Genomic DNA, 22,969 nt, shown 5'->3' with positions numbered 1-22,969 from the left:
CGTACTTGAAATGAGCTGCCAGAAATTGTGATTGTGGTGGGCCCATCATCAACTTTTAAAAGCTATGAAGACAGGTACATGAACAGGAGAGTTTTGGCGGGCTGTGAGCGGATAGGACTAGCTTGCTGAGCAATGCAGCATAGATGCATTCAGCTGTAGGGTCTGTGTCTACTGGAGGTTAGGTGGTTTGTCCTAGGGGTTGGAGGACTGTTGGGAGGGTGGGAGGGAGGAAAGGGCTTGTTTTGCTGTTGTGTGTTGCTTGTTGTGTTCTTTGTTGTTCTGCTGAGCACTCTGGGCATGCTATGTTGGCACCTGAATGTGTGGTGACACTTGCAAACTGCCCCCAGCACATCCCTAGGTTGGTTAATGCAAATGGTGCATTTCACTGTATGTTTCAAATGTATATGTAATAAATGAATCTGAATAATGTGCATAATTTTGTCCCCTATTTGTAAGGAAGGATGTGAGCCTGAAGAGGGTCCCAAAGAGGTTCGCAGGACTAATTCTACAAATGCAAGCCCTAACATACTGTATAAGGAATGACTAATGACTCTGACTCTACTTGATGGAGTTCAGAAGAATTGGAAAGGAGTAAGGGATCTCATTGAAATTTATTTGGTATGAAATGCCTCAATAGAATGGACATGAGAGTCTAGGATTTGAGGGCACAGCCTTAGAATAAAGGGATGTACTTTTAAAACTGATGAAGAAGTTGCTTTTCAGCTAGAGGGTGGTGAATCCTTGGAATTTGTTGCCAAAGAGGGCTGTGGAGGTCAAGTCATGTGTAATTAAGGCAGAGACAAATAGGTTCTTAAACACAAAAGTTTCGGCAGATGCTGGATTTCAAGAGTAACACATACAAAATGCTGGAGGAACTCAGCTGGTCAGGTAGCATTAATTGGGAATAAAAAGTCAACATTTTGGGCTACATCATCAGGACTGGAAAGGAAGGGGCCACAAACCAGAAGAAGGTGGGGAAAGGGGAAAGAGTAAAAGCCAAAGGTTGATAGGTAATCCAGGTGAGGAGGGAAGTTGGTGGGCAGGGATGGGGATAAGTAAGAAGCTGGGAAGAGATAGGTGGAAGAGGTTCTTGAATCGTAAGGGAGTCAAAGTTAGGAGAAGAAAGTGGGAGAATGGGGTTGAAAAAATTAGCCGTGATTGAAAGGCAGAGCAACTTGATGGGTGATGCCTGATTCTGTCTGAAAATGCAATTTGATTAATAAATGATGCATCATACACTGCTGTGAGATCTGATCTCACTGAAGTCAGACAATTTAGGATGGATTCCTATCCGACAGGTTTCACCATCACTATCTTTTAGTCTTTATCTCCCTCAGCGGTGCTGCTTGTATGATGTGAAAGGAAGTAGCTGGGCTAGACCCAGCTGCAGGAATTCTCTCTATATTGGAGATCATACTTGGACATGACAGAGAATGCACACGTGATTTGGGCTGGAAAGTTGAGTGCGTTGCAGGAGAAGATCCCACCCTGGCAGTGGAAACAAATGGATTTTTCCTAGAATGGCTGAACTGCTGGTGTACCTGAACACTGTTCAGAGTTGGCATTGAGTGCCGACTGCTATTTGAGCCCACCACATGGTGCCATGAACTTAACGGTGTGGAGCTTGAATGCTGGGAGCTCGAGGTTTTGAGTGGTTGGATGTCTGGCAGCTTAACCTGACTCGATGAAATGACAGTAGAGCCATGGGGGGTGACAGCCTTTATTACATTTCTGAACGTCATCAGCACCCGCTGCACCTTCTGTTTCTCCTTCCTCTGCCTGCTGTCTTCCCTGCGGAGTTGCTCCCTGTGCTCCTGAATCATCTGCTTCCTGGTGTTAACCAGATTCCTGCTCAGCTCAGAGTTGGGTAGATGGGAGAGGGTCAAAGAGGTTAAAAAAGAAGTAAGGAAAACAAAGCCAAAAGAAGAGGAATTATTTTTTTAAACAGTTTAAAGCAGCTAACATTTAAAAATTGACTGTGGGTGGAAAAGGTGAGTCTATAATCTAGTGAAGGAACATACAGACTGAAGAACACCATGACAGCCCTTCAGCATTAGAAAGGTCAACATCAAACACAGTAGATTAAATCACCAACAATGGAAAAATGACCTCAAATACTACAGATGAACCAGTCCAGAGGTCTCATCTTCGAGTTTGAAGTGCTTCACCACCCCCCCCCCCCCATGCTTCCAACACAAGTCAGATACCTACCTTCCATTTACCAATTAGAAAATGAATAGACTTTGGATTATCTGCCTGAATTATACCTTACTTTGTCAAACTTCCCTTCTCAAATGCTGCCAAGTAATTAGAAGAAATTCTTCTTCAAAGCAGAATATCCCTGTGATATTTCTTCTGTGAATTGCCCACAATAAAGTCTTGGAGATTAGCAGTTAATTCCTGGTGACGCAGAAAATCCAAATAAAATGGCTCTGGAGAGCAAATGTGGGAGTTCAAGAGCTGAGTTTCTGAACTTGTCTTATTACCCTTCATGTTTGAAAGTATTAGGCAGGCAAAGCTCCAGCCTCTGAGGTCAAATGGTAATTCTCTCACCAGACTCTGCATCAAAAAGCATCTGGGAATATTGTGGAAGATTGCTGGGGCAGATTGTCTTACTTTCGTTTCATGTGACATTGTCTCCCAGAAACAGAGGAACAAGAGTGCCAGTTTGCTCTTTTTAACCTATTCTACTCTCCCTGCCACATAGCCCTCCATTTTTGTTTCATTCATGTGCCTATCTAAGAGTCTCTTAAATATCCTTAATGTATCTGCCTCCACCACCACCTCCAGCAGCATGTTCTACACACTCACCATTTTTAAAAAACTTCCTCTCACACCACCCTCCCATATCTTTCCTCCAATCACCTTAAAACTATGCCTTCTGGTATTATCTATTTTCATGCTGGGATAAAGTCAGCAACATCGAAGGTTGTACTCAGCAATTTACCAGCCATGTTAATTTGACTCTTTCAAGACCTTAGAGGAGGTGTGAACTTTTTAATAATAACAGATGATTATGGACAATCGGGCACATCCTCTCCATGATCCGAATAAGCAGCGGAACACCCTTTTGAACAGACTCATTCAGCTCCCCTGTCACAGGGATTATTACAGAAAATCTTTCCTACCAAATGCAATCAGCATATACAACAGTTCATCTCTGTGTGACAGGAGAATACACAATTGTCTGGTCTATCATTTTGTACATTATTATTTCACACTGGTACAATATTATTGTAAATATTATATGGTACATTAGTATTAGCTAAGTGAGTTTTTAAATGCTACTGTAATGAAAGAATTTCCCACTCGGGATCAATAAAGTACTTATTATCATTATTATTATTATTATTTAATTTTGGATACTTTAGTGGAAGCATTTTTCCCCTCTAATTCCAGATTCCATCAGCCAGTAGAAGTAGTTGCTCTGGTGGAGAGTCAGTAGGCTCATATTGGGCCAACTTTCATCCACCTGTGCTGTTACCATGTTATATCTACCTAATGGGTTACCATTATAGTATAAGCCTCCAAAATCACTATAAGTTTGTTTTGTATTTGAGTTATGTGTTGTCTGCCCCTTCACCCAGACCACAATGCATTATGAAAAATTCTCTAGCTAATAATTACCAGTGTGAGTGTGTCATCTCTCTCTGAGAGTTTTATTTTTCTTCACATAGAATGGAAGAAGTTTATACAGTATAATTTCAACAAGGTATTTCAGGGATGGATAATTGTGTGCTCGTACTTTTGAGAAACTACAGACAACACTACTGCCATGGAATATATAGCCATTGAGTATCTAAGATTGTGAATAAATTGTCTTATCTTCAAATCTCTGAAAGAATATGCAAAAAATAATTTAATATTTATTTTTAATAGTAAAGTAAAATACCGTAGCTAGTTGTAAGAATTTTAACATAACATACATTTTGTTGTTAACCTCATCTTCTCTCCATTTTTTTGCACTAGTTGGCTTTATCTCTGGCACTTAAGTCCTGACTTAACAAAAGCTATGCTTCTTGAGGCAGACTGAAGCTAGTTTGAAAAGAAATAAGAAGCATTTTACGGTGAAGATAATGTAAATCAGTTTCCTTTTTTAAAAATCTCAATCTCACCACCCTCTGTGCACCCAAAGTTGTCAGAATACTGTTGCCAACATTCACCTGAATTTGTCAGAATGCATGTACAACAACCAATATCGTTTGAGCAGAAATTTCCCCAAACTAATAGATTAACTTTATTTTTTTTGTCAGATGCACATTTAAACATACAATAAAATGTGTTGTTTGTGTCAATGACCAACACAGTCTGTCGATTGTGCAGGGGGCAGCTCACAAGTGTCATCTTTCTTCCATGCCCACAACTTACTAACTAACTTGTGACCCTTTGGAATGTGGGAGAAAACCAGAGCATCCAGACGAATCCCACATGAGAATTCTGGGAATTGAATCCTGATCTTACAGCTGGCTCTGCAAATTGTTGCACTAACCACTACGCAACCATAAGTAAGTCATTGGAAATGCTCAGAAGGTCTGGCAGCGTCTGTGATGTTGGAGTTAGTTAACATTTCACATCAATGGTCTTTCATCATAATGGGGAATGTTGGAGGAATACTAAATTAAGATGCAGGGAAGAAGAAAGGAAAGATCTAAGGAGAACATCTAGAGCAGTTAGAGATGTGAGCTGAGAAGTAGCAAATTGATTTCAATATACAAACCCCATTTCCAGAAAAGTTGGGATATTTTCCAAAATGCAATAAAAACAAAAATCTGTGATATGTTAATTCACGTGAACCTTTATTTAACTGACAAAAGTACAAAGAAAAGATTTTCAATAATTTTACTCACCAACTTAATTGTATTTTGTAAATATACACAAATTTAGAATTTGATTGCTGCAACACGCTCAACAAAAGTTGGGACAGAGGCCAGTCAAGCACACGCACTCTGTGTCTACAAAGCTATGCTGTTGTAGCCCGTGCAGAATGTGGTCTGGCATTGCCCTGCTGAAATAAGCATGGACGTCCCGGGAAGAGACGTTGCCTCGATGGCAACATATGTCTCTAAAATCCTAATATACACCTCAGAGTCAATGGTACCTTCACATACATGCAACTCACCCATGCCGTGGGCACTGATGTACCCCCATACCATCACAGATGCTGGCTTTTGCACCTTTCGCTGGTAACAATCAGGATGGTCGTTTTCATTTTTGGCACGGAGAATTCGACGCTCGTTTTTTCCGAAAACTAGCTGAAATGTGGACTCATCTGACCACAGCACATGGTTCCACAGTCTTTCAGTCCATCTGAGATGAGCTCGGGCCCAGAGAACTCACCAGCGTTTCTGCATAGAGTTGATGTATGGCTTCCTCCTTACGTTATACAGTTTCCAGTTGCATTTCTGGATGCAGCGATGGACTGTGTTCAGTGACAATGGTTTTCCAAAGTACTCCCGAGCCCAGGTGGCTATAATTGTCACAGTAGCATGACGGTTTCTTAGGCAGTGCCGCCTGAGGGCTCGAAGATCACATGCATTCAACAGTGGTTTCCAACTTTGCCCTTTATGCACTGAGATGTCTCTGAATTCTCTGAATCTTTTCACAATATTATGTACTGTAGATGTTGAAAGACCTAAATTCTCTGCAATCTTGCGTTGGGAAATGTTCCTTTTGAACTGACTAACAATTCTCTCACGAATTTTGGCACAAAGGGGTGAGCCACGACCCATCCTTGCTTGCAACGACTGCGCCTTTGATGAACGCTACTTTTATACCCAGTCATGATGCCTCACTTGCTACCAATTAGCCTGCTTAACATGGAGTCTTCCAAACTGGTGTTACTTGAACATTCTGTGCACTTTTCAATCTTGTTTTAACTCTGTCCCAACTTTTGTTGAGTGTGTTGCAGCCATCAAATTCTAAATTTGTGTATATTTATAAAATACAATTAAGTTGGTCAGTAAAACTATCGAAAATCTTTTCTTTGTACTTTTGTCAGTTAAATAAGGGATCACATGAGTTAACATAAGACAGATTTTTGTTTTTTTGCATTTTGGAAAATATCCCTGCTTTTCTGGAAATGGGGTTTGTAGATAAGTGTGTGGAGATACAGGTGAACATGGGAGCTATACTACAAATGGTAGGGCACTTGGGAGTGTAATGGAACAGGAACATGGGAATTCAGTGCATGGTTCATTGAAAGCAGCATCACAACCAGAAAGGGACGTGGAAAAGATGATCAGTAGCACACACAAAATGCTCAAGAAACTGATGCTGCCTGACCTACTGTGTTACTCAAAACATTTGCCCTGGATTTCCAGCATCTGCAGATGTTTAGCATGCTGCCTTTCATCAGTCAGTCAGTAATTTTCCATCAGTATTTTCTTGTTGAACTAAATAAGAAACTTAATCTTTGGCATAATTATAGGTTGTTTTGCTTTTCCTATGTATTCCCTAAGAAATATATATTGTGCCCAGCCAACAAATTACGTTCTAAACAACATGCCATTCCTTCAATCTTGATGAAATGTAATTGGTTAAAATGTATTGTCTAATTCTCTCTCCACAGATTCTGCCTGCCCATCTGAGTATTTCCAGTAATTTAAGTTTTTATTTTATATTTCTAGCATCTGCATTTTTCTGCTTTCAATGGGTCTTGCACTTCTTTCTGTCATAGCTAGGCTGAAATCCCAATCTTCACCATATGGCCTGTAACTATTAGGGATGGAGGTATAAAATCAAGGACAACCTGGGATTGACCATAAATGTTGATACTAAAATGATGACAATATCTAAAATGCACATGGATAGGTACATGGATAGATAAGGTTTTGAGGGATATAGGCCAAACATGGGGAAATTGGACTACCTTAGATGGGAATCTTGGTTGGCATGGACCTGTTGGATCAAAGGACATGATATCTTATATGTGCTTTGTGTGGTGTATGACTGTTGGTACTGTGTTTTGTACCTCAGCCCCAGAGAAGCACTAATTTATTTGGCTGTATTCATAGATGGTTGAATAACAATTGAACTTGAACTTGATGGCCTATGCTTGATCTCTTGAATTTTTTAAGACTTAACCATATTTCTAAAAGTGGTTTCCTTACAAATCCGTATTTATACTTAATAAATTTCAAATAAAGAATGCTTATTCTGTGGAAATATAAAATACTGTATATATACAATACATTGGTAAATACAGGGTACATGATGCGGAAAAAGTAAGAGATAGCATTAGAAACTCAAAACTAGTAAGGTCACTTCTTGTTGTGTTCCATGTTGTTCTTCTGAACATTGTGGGCATGCTATGTTGGCACCATACAATATAAAGAAGACTGAATGAGTACAGAGAAAATTTATAAGTATGTTACCAGGACTTGAGGACCTGAATTATAGGGTAGACTGAATATGTTAGGATTTTATTCCCTGGTGTGTCGGAGAATGAAGGGAGATTTGATAGAGGTATACAAAATAATGAGGGGTATAGATAGGGTAAATACAAGCAGGTTTTCCACTAAGATTGGGTCAGGCCAGAACTAGAGGTCAAAGGTTAAGGGTGAAAGGTGGTATATTTAAGGATTACTTCACTCAGAGTGTGGGACAAGCTGCCAGCAGAAGTGAGTTTGATTGCACCATTTAAGAGAGATTTGGATAAGTACATGGATGGGGGGTGGTGTATGGAGGACCATGGTCTGGGTGCAGGTCGATGGGACCAGGCTAAATAACAGTTTGGTGCGGACTAACTGAGCCAAAGGGTCTGTTTCTGTGTTGCAGTACTCTATGACTCTGTCTTACAACAGGTCAGAAATGAATTAAAAACAGGGTATTTTGAGAAAAAGGTAGAAAAGCTATTTCGATGTAATAGTCATGTGCTATAAAATCCCTCTGGGGGAGTCACTCTGAATTCCGAGGTAGAAGAGAAAACATTCTCCACATGGTTAATACTTCATTGTTCAACTTCCTACCTGTAGTCAATTGCTCCTGTGTTTTCCTTATCAAGCTTGTTGATAAGTTCCTCAACCTGGATGAGGTCCAACGGAATGTTGAATTGCTGGTGGGAGAAGTTCCAGAAACAAGCAGTAAGGCTCAATGGAATTCAGACTTTTCAGTTTATTACAAGACAAGCAGTCCTGCTAACATTTACATTCTTGGTGAGGATTATAGCAGTAGTGCCTGCCCTTCCAGTCCATAATCTAACAAAACCTTGGAGTCTGCTGGAGATCTGTGGTTGAAGTTCTGTGTATGTGCATGGCTGGGAGGGAAGAATGGGACTTGTTTTGCTGCTTGTTGTGTTCAGTGTTGTTCTGCCAAGCATTGTGAGCATGCTAGTTGGCACTGAAATGTGTGGCAACACTTGCTGGCTGCCACAGCACACCCACAAGTGTGTTGGTTGTTGGTGAAAGTGACGCATTTCACTATATGTTTCAATGTACAAATGACAAATAAACTTGAAATTTCAGTAAGGGAGATGAGGAAGTGGAGGGTTTAATGATGGTTGGTGAATGGCATGACATACTTTGAGACAGACTTATTCATGCCATCCCCCTCCCACTCGGACAGATAGTGAAATTCCCATCGTTACAGTTCTCCGATACGTACAATTTCAGCAGCATCTTTATGCAAAGACATCCCCCCCCACCACCACCAACACCACCACCACCACCAACACCACCACCACCAGCTCCCAACCTGTAAAGCTCTTCGGAAGTCAGACACAGGCACGCTCATATTTCCTGCTTTGTCCATGTTCCGGAAGAAATCCGAGAGGCGAAGTTTGCGTTTGTCAAGATAATTCTGCCAGAAAACAATCACACAACAGTCAGGGACAACTTAATTTATTGCTCTATCCTGTGTAAGTATATTTGTTAAAGTATTAGCACTCATGGTGTAATATCAAAGTCAAAGTAAATTTATTATCATAGTACATATATGTCACCATATACTACTTTGAGATCTATTTTCCTGCAGGTATTTACAAGAAATGAAAGGAATACAATAGGATTTATGAAAAACTATACATAAATAAAGTCTGACAAGCAACCAATCTGCAAAGGAAGACAAATAGTGCAAATAAAAATAGAATAATACTGAGAACATGAATTGTAGAGTCCTTGAAAGTGAGTCTGTGGGTTGTAGAATCAGCACAGAGTTGTGGAGAGTAATGTTATCCACACCACTCAAGGAGCCTGATTGTTGTAGGCTAATAACTATTCCTGAACTTGTCCTTAGAGCAGATACTCTCTCATCCAGGCAACATCCTAGTATACTTTTGCACCCTCTCCAAAGTCTCCAGGACCTGTAGTGTGATGACCAGAATTGCACACAATATTCTGAGTTTGGCCTAACCAAAGTTTTGTATAGCTGCAATGTGACCTCCTGACATCAATAATAATACCCCAACTGATATGTGCAAGCATGATATAGGCTTTCTTTACTGCTCTATCCACTTTATTTTTAGAGAATTTCGAGATACTGCACAGTAACAGACCTGTGTTGCCCAATTAACCTACCTATGTCTTTGGGAAGTGGGAGGAAGACAGAGCACCTGAAACTCACACAGTCACGAGGAGAATGTACAAACTCCTTACAGTGACAGGAATGGAACCCAGATCACTGGTGCTGTTAATGTGTTATGCTACCATGCCATGCCACCCCCACTTGAGTTGCCATTTTCATAAGCTATTGTATAAATGACTAAGCAAAGTTGGTTATTCAGATGTTGGCTGACATATTTGCCTACCAAGTAATATGAGTATACTTCAGTGGTAACTTATTAGCTGTGAAGCATTCTGAGAATATGAGATATAAGTAGATAATGCTAGAAAAGGTCAACAGGTCAGACTAATTGTGGAGGGAGAAACAGTATTTCAGGACAAAGACTTTGTTAGAGCAAGAAAAATGAAAACAAATTTGTTTTAGGTTCTGGAGAGGGTGTAATATGGCTTGGACAGAGGAGATATGTCTGAGAGGATGATGCCAGGATTGTCCTGGGGATAAGTTGTTGATGGTTATCTGAGAAAACAAACATGGAAAAAAAGAATGCAAAAGCTGTAAAAAAGGGCAGTTAGAACAGACAGAAATAAAAGCCTTAAATTGTGGGCAGTTGTAACACAAAGGCCGTGAAATGCAGTGCTATAGAAAATGCCCAGGGGGGATGAGACCATAATACGGAGAGAGAAAAGAACTGCCAATATCAAGATTGATGAGCTACAGTACAACCCACCAGTTCTATACAAAATAAAGAAAAAATAGTTACCTGAAGTTGAATTTGAAATGAAATCCTGAAAGTTGTTATATGCCCAGATGAGAAATGAGGTGGTGTTCCTCAAGTTTACATTGGGCCTCATTGTAACAGTGCCAGGTCACAGATAAGGTGAGAATATTAAAGACACTACATGCAAGTTTCTCTAAACTCCATTACACTGAATTAACCATGTTCATAATGCTTTATGTTTGTGGGTTTTCTTACCTGGATCACTTTCATTGGATCAAGTCTGTGGATTCTCCCCCCTGACACAAAGCCACCAACCCCTCTAATTTCAATCTGAAACTGTGGATGATTATCAGTAATTCCCTTTCGCAGTTCCATGAACTTTTCATTCACCAGTACATTCTGCAAAGGAAAAAAAGTATGTTAGGCAAGAGTTGGCATACTGTGTTGGTTATTGATGTAAACAATGCATTTCACTGAATTCTTCAATGTATATGTGACAAGTAAAGCTAATTTTTCATCTTTAAAGGGAACACTTCTGGAATGTACAAGCATTCTGCCAGCATTTTTCCTTCAGATTTCTACTACTGGGAATAATTCACTCCATTTCTCAGATGATGTTCCAAGGTCACTGATCTGGTAGTATCTCTATTCCTCTCCACCAGATTCTGCCCAAGTTTTTCTGTTATGCACAGTGACAAGCATGGTTCCTATATACTATTTCTGCTGCCTCTGGATATCCTTGCTTACGAGCAGAACTGTGTTCAGTGCCCTTGGGGCACGATTGGAGGGAAAAATCATCCTTGATCACTAATGCTAAACTCAAGTTCAGTGACATCACCTAAGCCCAAGTTCTATGTTCTATGTCCTATGTTGAAAATGGAGGCTCTGGGGAAAATCCACAGGGAGAATATGCAAACTCCATACAGGCAATGCCCGAAGTCAGATCAGGCTTGCATCTCTGGTTCTTCAAACAGTGACTGTCTTAGTTATGCCACTGTGTTAGTACAGATGGATGGTATGAATGGCCTGTTGCTGTCCCTACAATAGATATAATTGATCCAGCCTCATGATCGGTTGGTGATTTTCCCTCCATACTGGAGATCTGAGTGATATGTGTTTTGACACAAAGAGCGGTTGATATCTGTGACGTGCTGCTAGAGGAGTTAATGGAATCAGATACAGTCTGTGTTTAAAATATATTTAGACACTTTAATAGACAAAGCATAGAGAGAAATGGTCCTAATGGACATTTAAAAGACTCTTAGATAGGCACGTGGATGAAAGACAAATAGAGACATATGTGGGAAGGAAGTATTAGATTGATCTTAGAGGAGGTTAAATGGTTGGCACAACATCGTGGGCTGAAGGGCCTGCACTGTACTGTACTGTTCTATGTTCTAAATAAAGAGTGAGACTCACTTGAATGCTGATTGTTTCCAGGTTTGTCTTGTCATTCTTTTGCATGACCTCCAAAAGACGAAGGGCACCTTCCACAGTTATAGGGTTGTTATTCAGCTGTAACAGTAAAGGAGAGTCAGAAGGGAGTCTAAATGATAATGGCCCTTTTGGACAATATGAGACCATCAGAATCAGGAGCAGGAATGGATCAAGATTAATCTATTCCAATTCCTTTGCCTAGTAGAAACCTATCCCCCCCTATTCTTCCATTGACCTAAACTTCCTAGTGAAGGGAATTCTTTTCTTTTTCAATATTTTTTCATTAATTTCTTACATAAAAGAATACAGGGTACAGTAAGATATATAATATATAAGATATGTATTATACATCAATTACAATATATTGAAATCACAGATGTGGTGTAATTACCCCATATCCATATAGATTGAATTTAAATGTAAAATTGAAAAGAAGTAATTTTATTACACAAAAAAAAACTAAACCCACTACCAGAAACAAAAAACAGCAGTCTGGTTAAAAAAAAAGGAAAAAATCCTTAACATATAGTAAAACATATTATTAGCCAACATCTGTGCTTAATAGCAAATCAAAGATTTTGTAAGTAATTCAAAAAAGGTCCCCACAATGTTAAAAAATCTTGTCTAGGTTCAGAAATTGAACAGTGAATCTTCTCTAAATTTAAGCAAGACATTACATCATGTAACCAATGAGCATGAGTAGGCAGAGTGGAATCCTTCCACTTAAGCAACAATGCCCTCCTGGCTATAAGAGAAATAAAGGCCAAAATATGCAAATTGTGTGTCTCCAAAATAATATTTCCTCCAACAATACCAAATAAGGCAGTCAAAGGGTAGGTTTAAAATTTACTTTAAAAAACACTGAAAAAGTTCAATATTATTACTCCTCTCTGAAAAGAGAGATGCCTTGTTCTCTTTTTGCACTTGTTTGTATGTATATATGTGTGTGTATATATATATATTGTATGTTTATATATTTATGTAGCTTTTTATGTATTGCACTGCTATTGCAAAATAACAAATTTCACATTTATTAGTGATACTAAAACTGCTTCTGATTTCTTATTCCATTTTCTTTTTATTTCTGTCTGCTTCCATCTACTACATCTCTCTCCCATGCCCCCCCCCCCCCCCGGATTGATCCTATCCTACCTGACTTGATCTGCACATAGTCCTTCAACATCCCTTACACACCCACAACTCTTTCACTCTGCCATTCACCAGTAGCCTCCTCCCTTCTCTCCCTCCCCCCCCAACTCTTTATACCGGCCATCTCCCCCATTCACTCTCAGTCCTGAAGCATGGTCTCAACCCACAATGTCAACAATTCCTTTCCCTCCACAGATGCTCAAACTACTGAGTTCCATGGAGCATAGCAGTTAGTGTAACACTTTACAGCACCATCGACTGGAAGATCATGATTCTATTCCTGCCACTGTCTGTAAGGAGTAGTATGTTCTTCCCATGACTATGTGGGTTTCCTCTGGGCATTCTGATTTCCTCCCATACACCAAAGACATACGGATTAGGATTACTGAGTTGTAGGCATGTTATATTGGCGCCAGAAGCATAGTGATAGTTGAGGGCTGCCCCCAGCATAACCTCAGACTGTATTGATCATTGACACATGACACATTTCATTGTATGTTTCAATGGGCATGTAACAAAGCTAATCTTTAAGATTTCTTGCTCTAGATTCCAGCATATGTCATCTCTTATATCTCAACATTATCACTAACCTTTCTCTTGACTTAAGGCACTGTTGAAGACCAATGTCTACATAAAAAGAGAAGAATTAGGATCAGAAGAGGACTATGTGGTCCTTTGTGCTCACTCCACCATTCATCAAGAACATGGCTGATCTATTGTGGCACCATTTTACTTCCTTAACACCAAATCCCAAGATTCTCTTAATGTTCAGAATCTTATCATAGTCATGATAGAGCTAACAGCACAGAAACAGCCCCCTTGATTCATCTGGTCCATGCCATCCTGACCTGCCTCGTCCTACCTACATGCACCCAGACCCTATCCTTCCAAACCCTTCCTATCCAAGCTTCTATTAATTACAATTGAATCTGCATCCAATCACTTCTGCTGGCAGCTTATTTGACATTTGCACCACCTTCTGAGAGAAGAAATTTCCCCTCAGGTTCACCTTAAATATTTCATCTTTCTCCTTAAACCTATGGTCTCTATTTCACCCATGGATGTGCTGGGGTCAGCTTGCAAGTGTCACCACACAATCTGGCACCAACATAGCATGCCCACAGTGTTCAGTGAAAAAAGACATAAGCAACAGCAATAATAAAACAAAACAACAAGCCCTTTTCTCAGCCTCCCACTTAGACAGGCCACCAACAATCTTATAGAATACTCCTGAACTTCTGCGCACAATGTTGTGCTGACCTTTTAACCTCTAAGATCAATCTAATCCTTCCCTCTGGCTGCTCTTGTTGTGAATGAACAATGACTGAACCTCTTACAGCTGCTCCACGATGGGAAGTCCGCAACATCATGGGCCAAAGGGCCTGTACTGTGCTATTATGTTTTATGTCCTAAGTTCTATGAGATGGTTGAAGGCTGGGAAAGGGGCTTGTTTTGCTGAGTGTTTTTTTGTTGCTGCTTCTTACACTGAACACTGCAGACATTTTATGTTGGCATCAGGATGTATGGTGGCAATTGTGGGCTGCTGCCAGCACATCCTTACGTGTATTGGTTATTAATGCAAATGACACATTTCACTGCATGTGATAAATAAATTTAAATCTGAAATGAAGAAATTTCCCCTCATCTTTGTCCTAAATTGCCAACCTCTCATTCTGAGATTGTGACCCTCATCTTAGACCTCATTCTTCAGAAGGTTGTGAACAATGTAAAATAATGCTTGCACAAATAATATGGGTAAATGGATTGACTCGATTACCTCAGGTTTTACAGGTTTCCTTCTATCCTTTCAGTTCTATCTCCCCATTTTAGGAAGGATGTAGAGGCTTTGAAAAGGGTGCAGAAGAGCTTCACTAGGATGCTGCCTGTCTTGGAGAGTATTAGCTATAAGGCAGGGGTTCACAACCCTTTTTTTTAATGCTATGGACTAATACCATTAAGCAAGGGGCCCCAAGGACCCCAGGTTGGGAGCCTCTGCTATAAGGAGAGGTTGGACAAACTTGGATGGTTTTTCTCTGAGAGGGCAACATGAGAGAAGTTTATAGAATGATGAGAGACAAAGATAGGGTGGAGAGTCAGTTCCCAAGGTGGAAATATCAAATAATGGAAGGCATAGGTTTAATGCAGAGAGGGGGAAAGTTAAAAGGAGTCTTACAAGGCAAGTTTTTTTTAACGAAGAGTGTAGTAGGTAATGCCAGAGGAAGATGATAACTTTTAAGAAGAATTTAGACAGACACATGAACAAGAAGGGAATGGAAGGAAGGTGGATTCAGTTTAGCTTGGTATGTTAGTCAGCACAGACATTATGGGCTGAAAAGCCTGTTCTTGTGCTGTACTGGTCTGTCGTCTATTTTTTTTTCTTTCCCATCATTTCTCCTTTAAGGTACTCTATAAATCCTACCTTTTTGTCCAAGGTTTTGGAGGTACAGCTTCAGAGTTCTGTTCAGAGTTTATGTTTGTTTTTTAAAGATTAGCTTAAGTACTTTCTTTGTTTGTCATATGCACATCAAAACCTCAAAGCAAACTCTGAAATGTGTCAATGACCAGTGCAGTCTGAGGGGGTGGTGGGGGCAGCTCACAAGTGTTTTTACTTCTGGCGCCAACATCATTTGTTCACAACTTACAAATCCTAACCTGTTAGTCTTCGGAATGTGGGAGGAAACTCCTCACCCAGGGGAAACCCAAGCAGCCATGGGGAAAGTGTACGAACTCCTGACAGATAGCAGCAGGAATTGACCCCAGATTGGGGATCACCGCTAACCACTACACTACCGATGATTTCCCTTCAAACTACCAATGTTAAAGGAGTTATGTGATGAATGTCATTGTTTCTTGGACTGGCAATGAGCATTACTCAAGGTGACACATACATACAAAAACTTCACATTGTCATTGACATCCAGTCCTTTGCACAGATTGGAAACCCCTTCGTTGTTGATGTGGTTGGTGCTGAGGTTGAGCTCCAGGAGGGTGTTGTTGTACTTCAGAGTCTCTCCTATGGCCAACGCACCTTCATTTCCAAACCCATTACAGGAAAGATCAAGGACTTTCAGGGTGATATTGATCTAAAGACAGAAGACATGCTGAAACTGTGTTGAAATGGCAGACAGAATTTGGTCAGATAATGATAATAAACACATGACAATTACTGTGCTGACTTGGAACTCCATTGATAAAAATAAATATAGGTTTTATTGATCACATGTACATTGAAACATCAAAACATACAGTGAAATTTGTCATTTTGCATCCACAAGCCAAGCAGCCCGAGGATCGTGCTGGAGGCAGCACACAAGTCCCACCACACTTCTGGTGCCAACATAGCATGCTCACAACTCACTAACCCTAGTTGTATGTTTTTGGAATGTGGGAGGAAACCAGAACGGTCATGCCTTTTTTTGCCGGTGGCGGGAGGGGGGATTGTTGTTTGCTGCCGCATACGCGTGGGAGGGGGAGAGCTGGGGTCACTTTGTGGTTCTAACATTGAACTGTCATTCATTCTTTGGGGTACTCTTCTGTTTTTGTGGATGGTTGTGAAGTAAAAGCATTTCAGGATGTATCTCACAAAGTGCACTGCAGATGCTGTGGTCAAATCAAGACGTACAAAAAAGCTGGATGAACTCAGCAGGTCGGGCAGCATCCGTTGAAAGAAGCAGTCAACATTTCGGGTCGAAACCCTTCGTCAGGACTAAAGAAGGAGAGGGCAGGGGCCCTATAAAGAAGGTGGGGAGAGGGTGGAAAACCAATCAGAGGAAAGATCAAGGGGTGGGGGAGAGGAAGCAGGAAGGGGATAGGCAGGAGAGGTGAAGAAGGAATCTAAGGGGAAAGCACTATGGGTAGTAGAAGAAGGCAGAGTCATGAGAGGTGATAGGCAGCTAGAAGAGGAGACAGAGTAGAGGTGGGATGGGGAAGAGAGAGGGAGGGAATTACCAGAAGTTGGAGAATTCGATGTTCATACCAAGGGGCTGGAGACTACCCAGATGATACATGAGATGTTGTTCCTCCAAACGAAGTTTGGCCTCATCAGGATGTATCTTGTATACATTTCTCTGACATTAAATGTACCTTTGAAACCTTTGATGATCTTGCACCTTCTTGTTTACTTGCACTGCACTTTCTCTGTAACTGTCACACTTTATTCTGCACTCTGTTATTGTTTTACCTTGTTCTACCCAATGCACTGTGTAATGATTTGATCTGTATGCAAGACAAGCTTTTCACTGTACCTTGGTACATGTGGTAATAATAAACTAATTCCAATTCCAATTCCAATTGTAACTAGTTCTTACAGAGTCTCACAGCACATAAGCAGACCCTTCAGTCCACATTGACCTTCAAGCACCCATCAACACTAATCCCATGTTATTATTCTCCCCACATCCCTCAGATTCTACCACTCAGAGCAATTTACAGCACCCCACTGACCCACCAACCTATGCTTCTTTTGGAAGCAGAGGAACCAGGGCACGTGGAGGAATCCCACACACTCACAGGGAGAAGGGGCCAGTTCCAGCCAGACTGCACCTGAGGCCAGGGTTGAACTCTGGTCACCAGCACTGACAGGCAGCACCCCGACTTGCTGTGCCACTGAGCAAGCCTGTAAAAGCACTGGTTTACTGGTCCTTCTCATTTCCAGGGCACAAGTGAAAAAGATGAACAAAATGTTGCTCTGATGCAGCACAAAAAATACCCAATAAGATCAAGAACACAATAATAACCACTAGGCACAGCTGTGTCCATACATAAAGTAACTGACAGGAAATGATAAAGTAGTGGGGGTGGGAGTGTTGATTAGCCCTCCTGCTTGGGGAAAGTAACTGATTTTCAGTTGGGTGGTCCTGGCGTGGATGCTTTGTAGCCTCCTCCCTGATGGGAGTGGGACAAACTGTGCATGAGCAGGATGGGTGGGATCCTTCATAATGTTATTGGCCCTTTTCAAAGATTCAAAGTACATTTATTATCAAAGAATATATAAATTATGCACGTTGAGATTTGTTCGCTTGCAGGCAGCCACAAAGCAAGAAACCCAAAGAACCCAATTTAAAAAGGAAAGACCATAACCACTGCGCTGAGAAAGAGGGAAACACACACACATATCATGCAAACAATCAAAACAAATGACAGCATTCTGAACCAGATTGGTCCTTAGATCCGCTCCCTAGAGCAGTCGAAGCAGGTCCGAGCCTTGATCTCAGTTCATCATATTAGCAGGCCAAAAACACGGTGAAACTTTCAGAGACAACAGCCACCAGAGCAGTTCACAGCCTTGGTGCTTCCAGTCAATCTGGAGCGGTGTTTAAATTACCCAAGCACCAGCTCACGCCTCACTCTAGGACCCGGACCCTGGCACAGCAACACGCTTGGGGCTTGAAACGATCCAACCTCACACCCAGGTTAGGTGGATGGCCATCGAAACTCTTCCACATCAACTCATCACAATGTAACAGCAATACCAACTCCGTCTGCGACCCTGTCTTGAACCCGTTACCCCTCGGCTTTGCGATGCACCGGCACGGCCCATCCTTTGAATCAGCTTTGCCTCCACTTGCTTCTTCATTGTTTGCGGTGATAGTTTACCACAATTTACTTCAGAAAAGGTGTTATTAGTAATGTTCTAAGTTGACTTTCTTGCCTGTTGAATTGCAGTAAGCTGTTGTCTGCACATTAGGGTAGTGCCATCTTAAACCAGCACCTTTCTATATATATTCCTTGATAGCACATAGGTGATGCATTGGGCAGTTTTGACTGCCTAATTTTAGATCCTTCCTGTCCACTCCAGTGCATTTTCCATATCATGCAGTGATCAGCTCTCCACTGCACACCTGTAGAATGACAAAAGTGTAGAGATACAGTACATAGTCCAGCTCTCTTCAACCTCCTCGAAAGTAAAGGTGTTGGTTAGCTTTCCTGATTGTGTAGGATGTGCTCTGGGACCATGAGAAGTTGTGTGAGATGTGCACTCACTCCCACTGCTCAGCCCCCTCAGCATCAGCGGCTCCACAGTGGAGAGAGTGGAAAACATCAAGTTCCTTGGGGTGCAGATCTTAGACAATCTCACCTGGTCCAGGAACACTACTGGGATTGTGAAATGGGCCCAGCAAAGATTACACTTTCTGAGGAAACTTAAACAAGCATCACTTCCCACTAACATCTTAACTACATTCTACAGAGGCGTGGTTGAGAGTGTGCTGACCTTTACATCACAACCTGGTACTCCAGCTGCAGTGCTGCCGACAACAAAGCCTTGCAGAGGGTGGTTAGGGGAGCAGAGAAGGTTATTGGGGCCTCCCTACCTTCTGTCCAAGACCTCTTTCAGAGTCGATGCCTCCAGAAGACATGGTACACCATTAAAGACCCCTCACACCCTCTCCATAAACTGTTCTTCTGCCATCAGGCAAACATTCCAGGAGCATCAAAACTAAAACCACAAGGCTACTAAACAGCTTCATCCCACAGGCAGTCAGACGGCTAAATAGCTGCACTACCTGACTCTGCTTTGGACACTTTTAACTCGCACTGGACACTTATAACTTGATTTTAACTGACATATGGCTGTTGTGTTTTACTATTTACTGTTGTGTTTACTATTTATTGTTGAGTTTGTTATGCTATGATTGCACTGCTCCTGGGAAACGCTGTCTCATTCTGCCCTGCAGAGCTGATGTATGGTTGGAATGACAGTAAAGTTTTTGAATCTTGAATCTTGAGGAGTTTGAAACTCCTGAAAATTTCCACTGCTGTGCCACCAATGTAAAAAGGGCTGTGAGTGAAGTCAATAACCATCTCCTTTGTCTTGTTAACATAGAAGAAGAGGTATTTGTCTGGCACCAGGCCTCGAGCTCTTCCACCTCCTCTCTGTAGGCTGTCCTATTGTTGGTGACGAGCCCCACTGCTATCGTGTCATTGCCAAACTTGACGATGTGATTACTCCAGTGTTTAGGCATACAGAGTGTGAGCAGTGTGTATAGCAATGAGCAGAGCACACAGCCCTGTGGGGCACCCGTGATGAGGAATGATCGGGGGGGGGGGGGGTGGGTGAGAGTGCATCCTGACTGCCTGAGGCCTGCTGGTTAGGAAGTCCAACACAAGTTGCACAGTGGGGTATTTAGACCGAGAAATAGTTTATTCAACAAGGTCTGTGGGAGAGTAGTGTTGAATGCTGAAATGCTGAACTAAAATCCAGAAACTGCTCTCTGACACAAGTGTCCTTGTTTTCTAGGTGTGTTCGGACCAGGTGCATGAGCGGTTCTGTTGGTAAGTGGCAGGAGTGGAGTTTTTGTTATGTGCCGTTCAAAGCACTTTTCCTGGTGACTAGCACCAGTCCCACCGCGCCATAGTTATTTAGTTCTGAAGGTGCAGAAGATCTTTGGTACAGGGACGATGGTGGCTGATTTGAAGCATGCAGGGACAGCAACCAAGATGAATGAAGATTTGAAGATATCACTTTACCTCGAATGAAGGGAATAGCACAGAAGGAGACCATTCAGCTCATTGAGAATATAGTAGGCTATTAAAAAGCTGTCCATTAATCGCACCCTGAAATCTTTCCCTTTTGGTACTTTTTGTTCAGAATCAGCAGAGTGAATTTCTTAGACAGCTTGTAAAATGTCAAGGCTCTCTGCCTTCCAAGTTAAGTTAGTCGGAATCTTTCTTTCCAAGGATAGAAATGTCAATTATGTGAGGACATGCATTTTAGGTGAGAGGAGGATTATTTAAAAGGGATGCGTGGGGCAAGATTATATACACGGAGAGCAGAGGGTGCCTGGAGCAACTTGTGAGGGGTGGCAGTGGAGGCAGATACAATAATTGTGTTTAAATTGTTAGATAAACATCTTGGAACATGCCTGTCCTAACATGCAAAGTCAGCTCTGTCGGACTGGGTGCATCAGATCGACAGTGATATCCAGCAGCCAGAAAGGTAAGTCTGCAACATTTTGGGGAGAGCGAAGGACATGACAAGGCACAGAAAAAGTCATGGTCATCCACTGTAACCAAGGAAGAGCCCAGTTGTGACGACTACTTGTCCCACTGAACCCGGACTTCCGAGGTCGAGAGAGCGGAACTGCTCCAGTGCACGGGCTTTTCCACTAAAAAACACAGGTTTCTTCCTGCAGTTCACATCATTTTAAAGAGGGAAATCTATAGCAGTGGCTTCTCTACCAGATCCAGGGTAATTTCCATGCACTTTTTGTGTCGCTCACATCTTGGTCTCAACAGCCACCTTTGAATGCTCAAGAACTGCACAAATCTAATTATTATTGTCAAATACCATGGACACCCATTCAGATAGAGTCAAACAACAAAATGAGCTGTATCGAGGGAAGGAATTTCTGTCCTTACCCGTAATCCTGCACTTATCGCCACGGCCCCCTGTGTTTGGATTTGGTTCCAACTCAGGTTCAATCTTTCCAAACTTTCATTGTTTGCTTCAAATGAAAAGAAATAAAAGGAATTGAGATTCAAATTTATTTATCACATGTGCATGGAAGCATGCAGTGAAATGGTTTGTTTGGCAAGTATGTGCTAGGTGCAGCCCAAAAGTGTCACCACACATTTCAGCACCGTTGTAAAGTGCCCAGGATGCTTGGGAGAACAACACAGAGTGTAACAAAACAGAACATATTGGGTAACAAAGCAACAACAGTGAAAATAGCCCTGTTCCTCCCTCCCACCCACTGACGCACATGCTCTAACGGCTGTCTTCAGCCTCCAGCGATCTCATGGATTCACAGACACTGGGCCCCAACTTCCCCAGCAGATCCAGACATTTGCAGACTTGGTGATTGGACCTCAACATCTGGACTTCTGATTGACCCTTGGACTTTGATCTGAACTTTCAACTGATCTTTGGGCTTTGATCTGGACTATCAGTTGACTTTCAGGCTTTGATCTTCGGTAACAGCAGGACTCATATATAATGACTAATGGGGATTCTGGACGAGGACCCAAATTCCAGGCCTTGAACTCTGGACTCGCTGATGTTTGGACCCTGAAAACAAGGCCTCAAACTCTAGTTTCACTGATGACAGGACCCCAAACGTCCTTGCTGGTCTGCTGGCCCTTTCCACTTGCTTTCGAATGCGAACCAGAGGCTTAGATTCCAGCCTGTCTTCTAATTCCCCCTCATCCCCATCCAGAAAATCCTGTCCTGAACCCCTACCTTACCTCCCTGTCCCCAAAACAAGCCCCATGACTTTAAAAAAAAATACAAGCTAAGTCTGAGCCACAACCTCAATGGAGACTGCAACTCAGCGCCAGGTATATAAGAAGAAAAATGGAGTATTAGCTTTCATTGCAAGAGTTTGAGAGTCCAGGAGCAAAAAGGTCTTGCTATCTTTTTATGGAGACGTAGTGATACACACCTGGAACATTATACATGGTTTTAGCTCCTTCCATAAGATATGCCAGTAAAAGTCTGATCATCTGCTGTTTGATTATTTGAAATCCCCCTGGTTTGGTGCATGGTTCGCTGCAGCCCCAGTTTCTGTGCTCATCTCAAACTGACAGGAGTCCCAGTTACTACCCTCCCTTGAAACTCACTGAGACCCCAGTTCCCAATCTTCCTTCAAACTCCCTGGGAACCCCAATTCCCACACTCCCTTGAAACTCACTGGGACCCAAACTTCCAATCTCCCTGGAAACTCACCGGGACCTCAGTTCCTATTCCCCACTGAAACTCACCAGGACCCCAGTTCCCATTCCCCATTGAAACTCACCGGGACCCCAGTTCCCATTCCCCACTGAAACTCACCGGGACCCAGGTTCCCATTCCCCATTGAAACTCACCGGGACCCCAGTTCCTATTCCCCATTGAAACTCACCGGGACCCCAGTTCCCATTCCCCATTGAAACTCACCGGGACCCCAGTTCCCATTCCCCATTGAAACTCACCGGGACCCCAGTTCCCATTCCCCATTGAAACTCACCGGGACCCCAGTTCCCATTCCCCATTGAAACTCACCGGGACCCCAGTTCCCATTCCCCATTGAAACTCACCAGGACCCCAGTTCCCATTCCCCATTGAAACTCACCGGGACCCCAGTTCCTATTCCCCATTGAAACTCACCGGGACCCCAGTTCCCATTCCCCATTGAAACTCACCGGGACCCCAGTTCCTATTCCCCATTGAAACTCACCGGGACCCCAGTT

The 22,969-nt window shown here is 42.1% G+C and overlaps 1 protein-coding gene across 1 annotated transcript in view; it reads right to left on the bottom strand.

Annotated features, from left to right (window-relative positions):
* Positions 1-237: 237 nt before the first annotated feature.
* LOC132404092 (leucine-rich repeat-containing protein 74A) overlaps positions 238-22,969 on the bottom strand; it is a 64,360-nt gene continuing 41,628 nt past the window's right edge. Inside the window, exons 8-14 of the mRNA XM_059988116.1 lie at positions 21,161-21,246; positions 15,691-15,885; positions 11,636-11,731; positions 10,472-10,615; positions 8,692-8,796; positions 7,968-8,053; positions 238-1,848 (exon numbers count right to left, since the gene is read on the bottom strand). Of these exons, the coding sequence (XP_059844099.1) occupies positions 1,311-1,848; positions 7,968-8,053; positions 8,692-8,796; positions 10,472-10,615; positions 11,636-11,731; positions 15,691-15,885; positions 21,161-21,246 (1,250 nt within the window). The 3' untranslated portion in view covers positions 238-1,310. The remainder of the gene's footprint in view (positions 1,849-7,967; positions 8,054-8,691; positions 8,797-10,471; positions 10,616-11,635; positions 11,732-15,690; positions 15,886-21,160; positions 21,247-22,969) is intronic.

Source organism: Hypanus sabinus, chromosome 2 (genome assembly GCF_030144855.1).
Source record: "Hypanus sabinus isolate sHypSab1 chromosome 2, sHypSab1.hap1, whole genome shotgun sequence".
In the NCBI taxonomy this organism is placed as follows: Eukaryota; Metazoa; Chordata; class Chondrichthyes; order Myliobatiformes; family Dasyatidae; genus Hypanus; species Hypanus sabinus.
The sequence above is the reverse complement of the archived record's forward strand: the minus strand, read 5'-3'. Positions and strand labels throughout refer to the sequence as shown.